We start from the raw sequence: 16,605 nt of genomic DNA, 5'->3' as shown, positions 1-16,605 counted from the left end.
AAAGAATGCAGGAAAGGCATGGAGAGGTCAGAGATTTCCTTTCCAATGAGAACTTTACCTGAGAGCCATCTTTACTTATATATGTAAAGGAAGCAAGATATCTAGAGATTTGCACAAAGTCAAGTCACTAGGATAAAGCTTCTAATTTTATTCTTTAATCTACTGGATGTTACCTTCTTGAATATGGGGGTTTTCTCATGCTGAAGAGTTGAATACTGCTAAAAACAAAACAAAACAAAAAACCTATTGTAAGACCATTGCAAGAAGGGAGAACTTAACATTTCTTTTCTCTGAAAGCAGTGGCAAGTAATGAGTTTATGAATACAATAAACATATCTCAAAAAAGAATGATACAACTTTTATTTTCCATGGATTTTAAAGACACTTTTGCTACATAGTTATGTATTTTTATGAGATTATACTTTTTCATTTGTATGAAGTTCAACCTTATACAATTTTAAGGTGATATGTTTGGTAGTGTATCTATAATCTTTAAAAAGTTTAGAGTTTTTGGAATGTACAGTATATGAGGTAAAATCAAGATTACATTAAAAATTGTTTTCTCCTCTGCACTGATTTTGCAGCGAGGCTCAAATGGCAAGTACACTATTAAATGACATTTACTATCAAAAATAGGAGTTCATTTGAGTTACTATGAAAAACATAAGCCACTGTAACTGCCACAGTGGCATATTTTACCATTTTAGACATTCAACTATATAGAAATCTCTGGGCTATTACACTCAAACTCATTTGTACTGCCAAATGTGGCACTTTTAAGAAGTTTCTAGAAAATAATCGCAATCACTGTTGTTTTGGGGGAAAGTTAGCCTATACATGAGATTAAATTTAAATAAAATGTAAACATACAGTATATTATAGTGACAGATCATTCTTAACACTTGGAAAGGCCAAGTTTATCCATTTCTTTTTTGAACAAAGGTTAATGTTTTTTCTACAGCACAGATCATTTGACATAAAACAATTACAATACATGCCCATTTCTAATATAAGAGAAATTCTTCAGAGATCTTCAAAGCACAAAACATGGGTCCTGTTTCAAAGACTGACAGAAGTGCTTAGTAATCACTAAAATGCTACCCTCAGCAACTAAAAATTAGTGATTCACTATCCTAAAATTCAAATAAATTAAAAAGGCTAGTTACAAGTGTTTTACAGGTAACAGATGTGATAAAACAAGAATTTTAGATAGTTTCATTACAAACTATTATTACTGGCAGCCATTGACATCTATGCAAGATGTACAATGTGATACTTGACAAAATTCAATCTGATCATCCAATAACTCACAAATGCAAGCTCACAAAACATTAATGAATTATGCAATTGCAAAGTGCTCTAATGCAACATTAACCACATGCAATCAACAATTTGGAACAGTATCCAGACAGACATTACATTAAACATTAGTTTTTCAAGAAAGAAAGCAGCTTGAAGTTTACTGGTGCAAATTAATTTTGTCTTCAGATTTGGTGCCCCAAACAAAAAGGTTAGGTTTGATTATGAATTCTGATGGTGATGGCAGTAGTTATGGGAGAAGCAGCAAAACTTATGGGAGTTCTTCAAAATTAGCCTGTACCAGATACATGGAGTGAGTGTGTGTGTGTGTGTGTGTGTGTATTTTTATACTTGGTATGTGTAGTTTATATATATGCCGTATATGTTCGTGCGTATGTCCTTATACACACACATATAGTTCAAAGGCTCACAAAAACCAAATTAAGTAGGTTTGAAATTCAGAGTTGAGTATGATTACTTTTTAAAAAGTATCTATAAGCCCTCTGTTCTCTTCCATGTTCTCAAGACTTGAAGAGGTGCTTTTTAAGTAAACATTAAAATATTTTTAGGCCAAGTAAACTGTCTGTGCTTTCTTTAAGTGACTTATCTGTGAATTCATGAATATATACTTGTAATGAAGAACTCCACATTTATCAAACAAGAAGTTTCTTTTTTTCATGCATATTCTTTCATCCAGTTTTTGTCTGCTAAGCCCCTCCAGTTATTCATCATAATCCCACTTACCAAATAATTAAGACAAATGAGGAGGTAGAAATATAGCACTAGATTGCTTTCACAGCATCAGACTTTAACATTTTTTTTTTTTTATAGCATGTTAGTGTAAATTTTCATCATTTTGAATTTTTCACTAGGTAATATCTTTAAAACAAACAGATCAGGTTGTCACTGTTACACTCATGCTGACTGGTCAATATACCAATTATATATTGTTGCCTCTTAGAAAATATGTTTTACAAGAAGGCATGTAAAAAAAAAAAAAAAAGAAAAGAAAAAAAAGGAAAGAAAAAAGTCCCAACCAAAAAACCAAAAATTGCTATTTCTGTGGCTTGCATTCTAATAAGGTGCCAGCCTCTACCTAATGATATAAGCATTGAAAATGGCAAAAAATGATGTATAATAGTCTCAATGCCAGTGCTAAATGCCACTGTTTTTGTAAAAGCAATACAGAAATAATTTTAGTACATGACAAAATAAAATGTAATACAGTATTAAAAAATAAAGTTATATTTTCACTTGATTACAAAGTACTGAATGATAAAGGCAATCAAAATGGAAAAGAAAGCAAACAGCACGAGGATGACTGCGGCACACTGCTCATCACTCAGCGCCCGCCGGGTCCTCGTGCTCTCCACAGTGTCTCTGTCGGTGCTGGCTGGTGGGTCAGTCCTCTGAGAGGTGAAGAGCACTGTTGTGCTGTAGGGACCTACTAGGTCCTGATGCCCCACAGGGTCTTGGCACTGGCGAATGGCACACACACGGAAACGATATTCACAGTTCAGCTGAAGGCTTGAATACCGGAATGAAGAGTCGGGACCTTTGTAAATCTGTTAATAAGATGGTAAAGAAGGATTATGTGTGAAGGCTAGCAGAAAACCTATTTTACAACTGGCTAGTTTTAGAAGTATTTCTGACATGAAAGCTAGTGGAATGCCACTCCTTTAAACTTTTTAATGACATTTAAAAAATACCTAACTTTACATTAAAGAGCTTATCCACCGTTTAAGGGCAAGAGAAACTGGAAAAGTGAGGATGTGACATCCATCCTCACAGAACTTACAGACCAGTTAAGGAGAGATTTGCCTCCAAAGTAGCTACAGAACAAGCTAATTCAGCCCACGGGCATTTCCCTAGTTTCTTCAACTGTAAGAAGTCAAACTTTTGTGAAACCATTCCAAGAGAAGAGAAACCATGCTCCTTCATTATATCTTTGCAAAAGTGGTTTCTGTCAATTTCAAACATTTGCTGAAACAATGAATGAATGAACAAGGGGAACTTTCTATAGGTGTCTATGGCAAATTGTTTCATAAACTTTAAGAAATCACTTACAAACACAGAATTGGATGTTAAAATTCAACTCCTCTGACCATCCTTAGAAAGGAAAGAACAAGAATAGAATGCCATGGATTTTCAAGAGAGTGTGCTAATGATTCAGTGTTATCTACTGGAACTGATCACCCCTGGGTCCAAGCACTGTTTTGCTACTTCACACTCCATGTGATCTTAGACCAGTTACCTTATTAGTACAGTAAGCATATTATCTTGTATGGTAATTATAAGAATGAAACAAGTATTTGTGAAAGCACTTAGCACAGTGCCCAGCACATAGCACATGTTCAATATATGGAAACTATCGGGGTTCCCTGGGTGGCTCAGTTGGTTAAGCATCTGACTTCAGCTCAGCTCAGGTCAGAATAGGATCTCACAGCTCATGAGTTTGAGCCCTGTGTCAGGCATTCTTTCTGCCCCTCCCCTGCTTGCATTCTGTCTCTCTCAAAAATAAGCATTAAAAAAAAAAGAACTATATGGAAGCTATCATTTCTACTAATGAGTTCCTTCCCTCATTCTATCAATGAGAAAACCAACGCTCATTAGTGACTGCCCAACTGAGTTTTTCCAGCTAGTTGGTGGGCTGTAAGTTGGATCAACCCAAACCTGAGGTAGCATTCTTTCAAGCAATTTTAGCTGCCTCATTTGTATCTATGTTGTAAATCTAATTTTTACGTATTGATTTGCTTCCGAAGGAGCAAGGTAAGAGCTTTGTCTCATTTTGTGTCTTTGGAATCCAGCACATAATAGGTAAATGACGCTAGATTAGTGAATTATTGACCATGTATACGTCAAAATGTATCAGTGGATGCTGCGAATATATAAAGAAGCTTTTACTGAAGGAAGTAAGACTTAGATGATGAAGCAAAGAAAATGATAAATATACATTAGTTCTGAGGATGCAGATGGGCAATACAAGGGGTGTAAATGTAGTAATGTCATGTCTGGACCGTGGTAAAAGGAGTAACGTCAGTAAATCAGAAGACAGTATTAGAAAGCAGTGTCAAAAAGTACACATACGATGAGCCCAAAATAGTAAAAATAAAAAATATGTATTTGTCATATGTATATAATGGGTGGCATTTATTTGTCTTTAAAATTTTCTTTACTTTCCATTTGTCTCCAAATGGGCATGGTAATACAGTTACAGGAAAAATTCAACAAATGGTATGAGGGTGATAGGTGAAGAGATTTGACAAACAGGAGGAATATGTTCAGAAACTAGTTGGAAACCGTGGTATTTGTCTGTCTATCTATCTATGTGATATTTAAACAGTGTTTGAGGACTCTTAATCATAAAGCTGAATGAGGGATTGAAGGAGCTGGGCAGGATAGGGGCTCTTGTATGAAAACACAGGGATATGAGGTTTTAGTATAGTTTTATGGATCACTTTTAGAAATGATTTTTATTTGAATAAGTTGGCAGGCAAAAAAAAAAATTCTTTCAAGGGTTCAAAAAAGCTTGGGGACCAAAACTATGTTAGTATTTTTGACAATGATGAAGTGAAGAGTTTGGAGAGGAGAGATTGGGAGGGAAGATAATGAGGTCAAGTTTTCAATTTTGTGTTTCAGATGTTAGAAGGATATCTAAACAAAGAGCCATCTTCTAGGTGACTGCAGATACAGGACTGAAGAAAACAGATAAACTTGCTAAAGCTAATTTATAAAAATGTTCATATATCTAAGTGAAGCTATTCAAAACAAGACTGAAGCTTGAGATAAGGAGGGTTAGTTAGGTCTGAGACTGAGAAATAAAAATTACAGTGAAAAACACCATTTCCAGTTCCCCAGTTCCTACTGACAAGGGAAGATTGTTGTGATCTTAGTAAACAGAAAAGGGCAAGTAAAACTCAAAAATTCGTAATTTTTGGCCTGTAGCTATTACTCACAGATGACTTATAATTACATATAGTTAAAATAAAACAAAAAAAGAGTTCTTTATATTTGCTATCAATAAACTATCCATTTTATAGGATAAGTATGGCAAATATTAATGCAGATTTACAGTTAAAATGGCAGGTAAGAGATTATGGTTTTCACTTTGCATTTTAATCGAGAAATGCATACTAAATTTAAGCTTATGATGTTTGTGCATGTTTAGCTGGCTAAGAACTTTGAAACAGTATGCCAATTGCAACAGAATTTTACAGGAAAATTTTTAAAGAAAGTTTAGATTTTCATAAATTGGTATTTGTCCTTATTTTAGCTTTGTGAATATGTCACAGCATGAAGAAAATAACAATTGTAGAACAGGGGCCAATAAAAATGAAACCAGTTTCTCTCCATATCTACTACATTCTAAAAGCCTATTTGGTTGCCTAGATGAATTCACCAAGTACTCATACAAAAATATAAAATAGTCCTTTGTTATTTTTTTAATTTTGTAATGTTTATTTTTGAGACAGGAGAGACAGAGCATAGCAGGGGAGGGGCAGAGAGAGAGGGAGACACAGAATCTGAAGCAGGCTCCATGCTCTGAGCTGTTAGTACAGAGCCTGACGCGCGGCTTGAACTCACAAGCTGTGAGATCATGACCTGGGCCAAAGTCGGACGCTCAACCAACTAAGCCACCCAGGTACCCCAGTCCTTTGTTATCTTTTAAGGATGAGTGAACATTTTTACTATCAAAGATAACCACTTCTGAAGTTATCATTATAAAGGAACAATCTTGTTTAACTATTTCAACTTTCTGTGGATGTTACACATCCACAATCTGATTTTATCCTGAGTAATATGCACAGTATATATTATTTATAGCAGTTAGTATTAGACAATGATTTTAACAATACATTGTTTTTAGGCCGAGTACAGACTTGTTTAAACCTTTCTTTAAGGTTATTATGCATTTGATTACATTTAAAAGTAATTATTCCTTATGACACATAGTAAGGCATATGTTGCCATGTAATTTGTTACATATTGTCATGTCACCCTCTGTAATCTGTGAATATACTATTGCAGATACTTATTTCGTAGTGATCAATACATAAAGAGAACAGTAAAAACCCCTTAAAACTAATGAATGTAGACAGCCACATAGCTCTTGTCTGTATCCTTCCCCTCTCTTATTGCTGAGGGAGTTCTAAGTGAACTTGGAGATTCCAGAGCAGTTAAGTTTATTGTGCATAAGTACCACTTAGAACTTAAACAAACAACAACAAAAAAGGAAAACAATCATGGTCCCAGCTCTTATGACATTCAGGTTCATGAGGTCTGTATGCCACTTGAGGAGCAGTTTTTGGGAATGTAAGTTCAGAAGTTAAAGAATAAAAGAAGTTGTACAGAATCCAACAGGCCACTGTCACAGCATCCATTCTCCCAACACTACCAACATTTTTGATGGGGTATCAAACTCTCCCTTATCCAATCCATGTATTGGGAGAAGCTGGCCTCATTAACTCCAGAGGAGGCCTCTGGTTGGCTTAAACCCTGAAACAGTCATTCATTCAGGAATGGCTTTGCAATCTAAGTGCTTTCTTTTCCCTGAATGTGAATGAGGGACAGTAAGTTCCTTATGGCTACGGGCAGCCACTGAAGACTATGAGAAAAACCATGCCCCTGACAACTTCATTGAGCTTCTGAATCACAGAATCCTGAAGCCTGCTTACCTTCAGGCATCTCCCTCAGAGGATTTACACTTGATTGCACCAGTCTGAGTTGGTTTTCCTGGTACTTGCAACATAATGAGCTGTGACACAAAAGTGTCTTAGGTACAGACTCCCAGGTTGGTTGATCTGTTGTGAAAGTGACTCTATTGTCCCCCAGTATTTTTACTTCATCTGTTATACTATTCGAAATGTCATTTTGGTAAAAGAGCACTTACTTGCTTTTAAAAATGTATACACCTCTGAGGGGATTACAGAACCCGTAGATACTTGCCTTTGGTATGAATCTTCCCAAGCAAATAGTCTTTCTCCTAATGCCACTAAGGTCAGCTATCCTGTGTATATGGGAGTTATGATGTGTGTCAGACATGGAGGCACGAGTCAGAGGGACAGTGTATTGTAGAGAAAGGGGCAGTTTTAGGTGAGGTCCTACAGAAAGGGGCACGGAGTAGCAAGAAGGCAGCAAAGGATTTTCTTAAAGCTGATCAAAGAGGGATGAAGAAAGGGAAGAATACAACAAAATCAATGTGTTTCTATTCTTCCCTTCTTTGTCCCAAACTTTTAAGTTTAGCCCAGCGTCATAAGTACTTGCTGCCAGGCGAATTTGCTTCTAGACCCCCAATCCCAGCAATATTATAGGTTAAACAGATTTTTTATAGGCTCGTTTAGAAACTCAACCCCCAACTTATAAATAATAATCTCTTCTTAAAAACATCAGCTGTTCCTACTGCTGTGGAATAAGACCCACCAGGACCTGGCCTCTTTAGCCACATACTCCATTCTTGAGTCTTACTCAAGTCACACTTAAGTTCATGGTTCCTTCTAAGCTCACCAGTGCCGCCATGCCTCCTCTTACTTAAATGGCACTCCTTTTAGAAAATATTCCAGAAGTCCAGGTGGAATAAATCATTCCTTTTTGTAAAATAGGTTTTATCTTTATCATGACCTTTTATTTGTTTGGCTATGTAAAATGTCATGACTATAAAATTTTTGCTTGCTTGTTATATTCTAAACAACTTTCTTAAAATCAAAATAGTAACCTATTAATACCATAACCACCCCCCATAATTCTTTAAACATAGTATTTAATTCATACGTATTGATTATCAAATAAATTTTATGTAAAATATTAAATTCCATGAATGAACCTGAATTCTTAAAAAACCCTTCAAACTTTTGGAGTATAACTTGTCAATCAACATTTAAGAGATTCAGATAAGCATATATATGATGATGTTCTAAGGAAATCAGTATTTTAAGTTTTATAGCATGCTTACAGTCTAAAGTAAGTGAAAGTGATGACAGGATTGATTTAGCTTTTAAGTAAAATTAGAATTAGCATTGCTGTTTCATGTAGTGGTATGTTTATTAAAATTCATATACTACTCAAATCTGGGGTCCCTATTTCCTTTAAACATATAATGCAATTACATTTTTGTAATATTAATTTTGCTTCCTCCTTGGAAGGAAACCTGCTTATCTGTAAATTATATTCAAATCTGATTATAATGTCAATTGCAGATGGCTTAATAAAGAAAAACAATCACATGCCAAATTTAATCTGACTCTTTGTGGAGCCTTTTGTAATTTCACTTAAGAAACTGCACTTCTAAGGGCACGTGGGTAGCTCAGTCAATTAAGCGCTGGACTTCGGCCCAGGTCGTGATCTCACGGCTTGTTGAGTTCGAGCCCCACGTTGGGCTCTGTGCTGATAGCTCAGAGCCTGGAGCCTGCTTCAGATTCTGTGTCTCCCTTTCTCTCTCTGCCCCTCCCCTGCTCACACTCTCTTTCTCTCTCAAAAATAAACATTAAAAAAATAAAAATAAAAAAATAAAAAAAAAGAAATTGCACTTCTATACTTACAACTTGAAAGAAAAAATTAGATCTATATTGAAAAAATATTATGGGGTGCCTGGGTGGCTCAGTTGGTTAAGTGCCTGACTCTTGATTTCAGTTCAGGTCATGATCTCAGGGTTTGTGAATTTGAGCCCCACGTTGGGTTCTGCATTGACAGCATGGAGCCTACTTGGAATTCTCTCTCTGCCCCTCCGCTGCTCGTGCTTTCTCAAAATAAATAAAATAAACTTTAAAGAAAAAAAGATAAATATTCTATTACTAATAGCTATAACAGTATGAGACTGAAATAAAACTGATGAATGACTGATTTTCTAGTGGGAAAAGAAAATACGAGATACTCAAAAGAAAACAACCTCACTTTTAAGAGCACTAAAAATAAAGAAGGTTGACACAGAAAACGGAGAATCAGATGCAGTGTTTATAGAAATTAGGCTTTTGAGTTGCATAAAAACAACTTCTTTATAAAAGTTACAGTGAACACTGGCAGCTTCCTACTTCATCTCATCGCTATTCATCATCTACCAGGAAGACATCTTTGAAATTTCTCAGCCATGTAGGTGACACTTCTGCTAGGCTTCCATAATGACTGAATATTGCCATATTTACAACACTGCATTATAATAATAATAATAGTAGTAGTAATATGATGATGATGACGATGATGACGGAAGCCTCCCTAATGACCTCTGCTTCTACCTGTGTCCCATTCTAGCCAAAATGACCTCGTGACTGATCATGTGACCACTCTGGTCAAAATCCTCCACCGGTTTCTCACTTTACATGGAGTGAAAGTCACAGTATGGCCTATAATGCCCTACGTGATCTTTATACCACTCACAGACCCCCTTTACCATTAACTACTTGACTTCATCTATTATTTTTCCCATTGCTCACACAACCCCATATTGGCCTCCTTGTTCATTAAATTTAACAAGCATGTTTTTGCACACCTACTGCTTCCTCTTCTTGGAACACTGTTCTCCCCATATTCACCTCCTTTGGGTCTCTGTTCCATTGTCACCTGATTGCCCTGTATGAAATAGTACTAGCTGTCTCTACCTGCAATGACAGCCTATTCCTGTTACCCAGTTTTATTTTTTTCTTCACTGTACTTATCACTCTCTAAGATATATTGATATAGATTATATCTAATATAAGATACATTTGCTTTTAGTATCTCTTTTTCTACTGAATGTAAGCTCCACAGAGGCAAGAACTTTTTGTACAGCGTTATATACCCTGAGTGCCTGGCATACAGTTAAATAGATTCTTGCCAAATCAATGAATAATCTGTTAAATATGTAGTTCACACTTAAAATATTTTGAATCCTGAGATACTGTGTAGTTACTAATCTTTGGAACACAGTAAGTACTAAATAAATGTTTTTAAATTAGAAGAGAAAGACAGTCAAATCTTGCATTGCCAAGTGCATTAAAATGAGAAATAAAAATAAGTATGCACAGAATTACATTTTAGCACATACCTGTTTAAATTCTGAATCTTTTCCCAGCATAACTTGAAGACTGTAAATAACTGGATCACCTTTCATTGGCTGTAAACACTCCCATGTAAGTTCACAAATGTGATCATTTACTTTCTCTATTTTGGGAGCTGTGGAGAACAAATACAAATAAAATCTACTCTACTTGATTTTTAATTTGGCACATCACACAGACACTTGTTTTAATCAAAATCAACAAACATTTAAAACCCAGTTATATACTTGAAATAAATATCAATGAATTTTTGAAATTTGCAGAGAAATGGTTAATGTTCCATTCTTATTATCTCCAGGCCATATAATCTACGGGTGCCACAATGGCCAGACTGACTAAAGGATCTGTCAAGGGAAGCACTGTTTTCATTGAGCTAAAAGGCCAATAGAGAGGTTATGGCAATTCTAAAACAACGTCAATGATGCTTCTAAGGGCATAACTAGAACATGACATTTTGTAATTTAAGAAATCTCCTAAGAGGGTAAGTTGAAAAGTACTCCTAGCTGCTTGACATAAGACTGTCTCACTCCATGTTGGGATATAGAGGGTTAAAATCAGCAATCTTCTTAAGGCTAGTACACACTAAACTGGATGAGAGAACAGAAAAATGACTCAGTAAAACTCCATCAACATTATTAGAAAGTTTGTCAAGAACAGTCCTGCTAACTATGGATCTGCTTAATAAATGACATATTTCAAGTACATGATCCAGGAAACTGTACTAGAAATCTGTGATTTGTCCTCCGTGTGAGGAATGTTAGCGATTGTGGCTAAATACACAAAGTGTAATCCTTGCCAGGGTCATTTTATTTTTTAAAGGTTTATTTTGAGAGAGAGACAGAGAATATGAATGAGCAAGCAGGGGAGGGGCAGACAGAGGGAGAGAGAAAACCATGCAGGCTCCATGCTGTCAGTGCAGAGCCGGAGACTGGGCTTGATCCCACAAATGGTGAGATCGTGACCTGAGCTGAAATCAAGAGTTGGATGCTAAACTGACGGAGCCACCCAGACGCCCCAGTCAGGGTTGTTTTAAAATAAGAACCCTTCTAGGGGTGCCTGGGTGGCTTAGTCAGTTGAGTGTCTGACTCTTGATTTCAGCTCAGGTCATGATCCCAGGGTCATAGGATCAAGCACTCTGTTGAACTCTGCACTGAGTGTGGAACCTGCTTAAGATCCTCTCCCCTGCTCGCTCGCTCTCTCTCTCTCTCAAAAAAAAAAAAAAAAAAAAAAAAGAACCCATCTAAAAATTAATTTTAAAGATATTTGTACATACAACTGAAAGTGTGTAAATTAAAATTTAAAAGTTCAAGTTAACTAGGGGCACCTGGGTGGCTCAGTCAGTTGAGTGTCCGACTTCAGCTCAGGTCGTGATCTTGCAGTTTATGGGTTCAAGCTCTGTATCGAGCTCTGTGCCAACAGCTTGGAGCCTGCTTCAGATTCTGTGTTTCCCTCTCACTCTTTACCCTTCTCCTGCTTGTGCTGTCTCTCTCTCAAAAATGAATAAGCATTAAAAAAATAATTCAATTTAACTAAGAATGTATTTATGTTGTGCTTAACAGACAACCTGGCTCTCTCCCCGAAATATGAACGAATGAAACAGTAACAACTCAAAACAATTTGAGTTTGTGATTTTTTTTTCTTTAAAAAATTTTTTTTGTTTTAATATTTTTATTTGAGAGAGAGAGAGAGAGAAAGAGACAGTGCACAAGTGGTGGATGGGCAGAGAGAGAAGGAGACACAGAAACTGAAGTAGGCTCTAGGCTGCAAGTTGTTGGCACAGAGCATGATGCGGGGCTTGAACTCACGAGTTGTGAGATCTCGACCAGAGCTGAAGTCGGACACTTGACCGACTCGACTGAGCCACCCAGGTGCCCCTGTGACTTTTTTCCTTAGTAACAACAGCAGAAACATTAAATGACCCTATTAGAAAACCAGTATATCTATTCAATTTAGTATTTTTATGCTAGATTATTAAAAATAGTGACAAAACCCAGTGCTCATCTGAGTATCAATGTGCTAGATAAAAGAGCTTCTATTTTGAGTAAAACTCTCAGTAGATAGGCTTATCTATATAATTTCTTTTTTATAATTTATGTTGGACACATATTGGACAATAAAATGTAATAATAGCACATAAAATTGTTTATGAACATCCATTTAAAATTTATTACTAAAAAAAATAACGATGTATAACTTACCTTTCAAGGCAGCTGGGACAGATTTTGGAGTAGTAAAAATATATTCTTGAGAGAGAGGACCTTCCCCTGCTTCATTACAAGCTTGAATACAGAATTTATAGGATGTTGACTCATTAAGTCTTTGTACTTTGTATGTATGACATGGACCTCTATATAAGGATACAAACCTAAAATGGAAATGACTCATTAAAAATAAACCTTGACTACACTACAAAAAAATTTTAAAAACTACTAAAAAAGTAGAGCTGGGACACTATTCAGAAGTATAAACTGCTCCTAGACTTTAATGTCACTCCAAATAAATATTTTTTTCATCAGATGACGAAAATCATAGGATTGGTAAATTTCCTAGTTTTGACATGGTTCCCTGAAAATTTATTAAGTTTTGTATCCAATCATTGTTAACTTTTCAGGCTTCTCGTACAATTTCATTTCTGATTGCCATTTTTTAAAGATACATTTTTAAAGATACTCAGAACACGATAATTTTCATTACAGTCTTAGGCATATAATTTATTATAAAAAAGAAAATCTTCAATTTCCAGGTATAATTTTAGATGACTGGTGATGTTTTCTAGAGATTTACATAGCAGTATGAAAGAATATAAAATTAGCCATAAATTATCCACCTGGACTGTTTGATGGGAAAGTTTAACATCATATATGTCACCTATAAGTTCAATGTTCCCCAATATTTTTGATTGGCTGTTTGAAAATTTTTGGAAATTGGGGAATGAATAATGGAATGCTCACATAGTTCTAAAGAGTCTGAAAACTGCAGTCAAGGTTAAAAATGAAGAAATAGTTAATGACCTGAAGTAACAGTATTTCTAAGAAGCAGTAATTAGATAAGCCTGGCCTTTTTAGTCTCCCAATTTTTTTTTAAAGGATAGGGGAAAAAAAAAGAGTTGCAACCACGATTGGAAAAGTGAAACAATGATAAAACCTGTAGTCAGGAAACAGCTGAAATAGCATTCTGATATTATCCCACAGCAAATGTAAGTAGTTGTGAGAAATCAAAGGTAAAGAGTATAACTAAAGATACTAAATTGATTTAATTTATTAAATTTATATAGTAAACTTACAACACCATAAAAGGTTTCTTAAATATATTTTCCACAGCCAGCAGCCATATTCACACCCTACAACTCTCCAGATGCTAAATATTAACTAAGCTTAACATTCTGTAATAGAATACAGCCTAATAATAATGGAAATCTTTATTCTACTCCATTTCCAACAAACATTAATTAGATCCATTTCCAGGAAACCTTCTTGCATTACCCTAATGCATTGTAAATGCTAGAAAGGGGATGAAACTAATTTAAAGAATTCACCCAATGATAATAACATACATTAAAGATAAATGGCTACACAGAAAATCTGTGGCAAAGAACCTCCTTCTAGAGATAGGGCTTTACAAATGTACATAAAATTCTGCCAAGAACAAAGGCTGACTAACATTCATAGAGGCATAGAAAATGATCAGTACTGTTGGCTCTGTGTAATGCTCTTACTGGATATACAGTATGTTTAATTCTGTATGTTATTTTAAATGTAGAAGTCTTTCTGAGAGTACTTATGTACAATTACCATGAATATTCCATTAATGAATGTCTGATTAAGATACAAACACGTACAATACAAAAAACAAAGTGGGAAAACCTTGGGAAAAACTACTTCTAGTACTCTGAATCCATCAGGTATGCAAATTGTTTCTTATAAACTGAGTGAAAAGCAAAATTTGAATTCTTAAAATATTACAGTAACACCTTTGGAGGATATATGGCATTATTTACATGGGATATAATGTCAGTAAACAGCCTCAGATTTGCATTTGAATAATTTATACTACAAATATTTTGAGTAACATTATAATTCAAATGCATGATTTAGTAGGACAGTATATGGCATGGATATAATGAAAATATAAAGGATGGCAGCATAGACAAGAACCTGAGTAGCGAGGGGACAGGCTAATAATCTGAGTCTAACCAAGATCTGACACTGAGGAAATGAACTATACTGACTCAGTGTGAAGGTCCTGTGACGGGTGCGGAAGAAAGTGAGACATAACCTGTGCCCGCAAAGATCTCAGAGGCCTTACACCAATTAATCATGTACTGTTAAAACTGCCTCTGCTGGAAATAAGTGTTGAAGAGCTGGTTTTGTAGCAAAGATTATGTTTCTTTTACATGAAAGAGTAAATGGGTTAGAGAGCCAAAGAATAGCCAATTTAATTTTTCTCTCAGCATCCCGCTCACAAGCTACAAACGGGAAATCTTCATTATATCTTCTGGTGTTTTGAAAATAGCACACTTAAAATTATTTCTTATGAAAATTCTAACCTTGCTTTTGAAAATTTATTTTGTTTACCTCTACTTTTTATTGAAGTTTATACACTTAAGACCTAAGAAACTATATGAAGAACCAATTACAAACACCTACCTTCCATTCTTGTCCTCCATCTGAAGGTGGTACTGAATAGAATCTGTTGACAGTGATTTTGGGGTTCCTTCTCCCCACTTCAGCTTAAGGTTCTGGTGGCTGAAGGCAACACATTCCAGACGAGGTGGGTCAGGAGGGAGGGGCTTTGTTTTTAATTTTATCATGTGGCTGAAAGGACCAGCTCCAAGGCTATTCAAGGCTTGAATCCGTATTCTAAGTGCCACATTAAGGAAAAAAAAATTCGGTTATGATTATTCTATTTAGAGTTTCTCTCTGGTCTAGGCAAAAATTAACATAGTTTTTAGAGTGTACCTGTATGTTGTATCTGGTTGCAAATTGTCTATAATATAGCTTGTAACCTTTCCCACTGCCAAGGGCTGTTTATCTCCAAAGTCAATGCTGTAGGCAAGGATTTCTGAACCATGGTCACAAGGCTTTTCCCAGCTTATTGCAAGGCATGTAGAAGGTGAATAATGAGGATTTTCTATATCATCATCACTTATTTCTTGAAGACAAGTCACAACAGCAGGAACTGATGGTGGAGTCACACAGGCTACTACTTCACTGAAAGGGCCTGCACCCACAACACTCAGAGCCTACAAATTAACAGAGCCCGTAAGTTAAAAAAACATGACCATCAAAATGCTCACAGAACACAAAAATCTGGCTAGAGTAACAAAGCCTGGAGCACCTTTACCTGGACTCTGCAATAATAGGTGGTTGCTGGTGAAAGTCCTTTTAATTCATAACTGAGACCAGGCCCACAGTAACACATCTGCATACTTCCTTCAATGCCTCCCCACTCCAATCGATATTCAGTGACATCTGTTCCGTTACTCAAAGGGATCTTTAAATTAAAAAGAGGAAAAGGTCTTAAGTCTTGACACTGATTAGTTTTTAGGCACAAATGTTCTTTACCTGCACATATCAAACTGAATTGCTTTTGAATTTCTTTGAAATGTTCAAGTGGGATTAAAACTGTTTAATATTACATTTTTATTCATTAAGGTCACCTGAATTTAAGACTGATCAAAAAATATAACTTTGTTTTCAATTATAAGTAGAAATATGACTAAATCACTTTAGAAAGAGAATTTTAAGGTAAATATACTTCAATATAATTCTCTTAAGTAATATAAATGTTAAATCATGTAAGGACATTTTCTTTGTTAAATTTCAAAGGAAACTGAAAATTTAATTATCATTACTGATTATTACTGTACATAATAAAACACAGTGGAAATAATAAATACAAGAGAAATAGTATTATACTAATCCCTATGAATGTTTGTTCTGAACATTAAGCTCACCAGTGGCTAAGTATCTTGGTAATGAGACAAAGCCTTTGAAAAAATACAAAGCACATCATGAACAAGAAACCATATACTTGTAATGCAAATATACCTTACTTAAATGCTTCAAAGCAAAAATTTCACTTTATAACACGTGAACTTAAGTAGGCCTTACTGTTTGCATGATTTAGGAGGTTAAATGAATAGTATCTCGGGGCCCCTGGGTGGCTCAGTCAGCTCAGATCATGATCTCATGGTTTGTGGGTTCTAGCCCCACATTGGGCTCTGCACTGACAATGAGGAGTCTGCTTGGGATTCTCTCTCCCTGCCTCTCTCTCTCTC

The 16,605-nt window shown here is 35.6% G+C and overlaps 1 protein-coding gene across 4 annotated transcripts in view; it reads right to left on the bottom strand.

Moving 5' to 3' along the window:
- Positions 1-337: 337 nt before the first annotated feature.
- FNDC3A (fibronectin type III domain containing 3A) overlaps positions 338-16,605 on the bottom strand; it is a 143,224-nt gene continuing 126,956 nt past the window's right edge. For 3 of the 4 annotated variants that reach the window (XM_058685735.1, XM_058685744.1, XM_058685751.1), the window contains 6 exons: positions 15,669-15,818; positions 15,284-15,567; positions 14,972-15,184; positions 12,524-12,690; positions 10,313-10,440; positions 338-2,864 (listed from right to left, as the gene is read on the bottom strand). In XM_058685735.1, coding sequence (XP_058541718.1) covers positions 2,550-2,864; positions 10,313-10,440; positions 12,524-12,690; positions 14,972-15,184; positions 15,284-15,567; positions 15,669-15,818 — 1,257 coding nt within the window. In that variant the 3' untranslated portion in view covers positions 338-2,549. The remainder of the gene's footprint in view (positions 2,865-10,312; positions 10,441-12,523; positions 12,691-14,971; positions 15,185-15,283; positions 15,568-15,668; positions 15,819-16,605) is intronic. The other variant, XM_058685759.1, reaches the window with a different exon arrangement.

Source organism: Neofelis nebulosa, chromosome 1 (genome assembly GCF_028018385.1).
Source record: "Neofelis nebulosa isolate mNeoNeb1 chromosome 1, mNeoNeb1.pri, whole genome shotgun sequence".
NCBI lineage: Eukaryota > Metazoa > Chordata > Mammalia > Carnivora > Felidae > Neofelis > Neofelis nebulosa.
The sequence above is the reverse complement of the archived record's forward strand: the minus strand, read 5'-3'. Positions and strand labels throughout refer to the sequence as shown.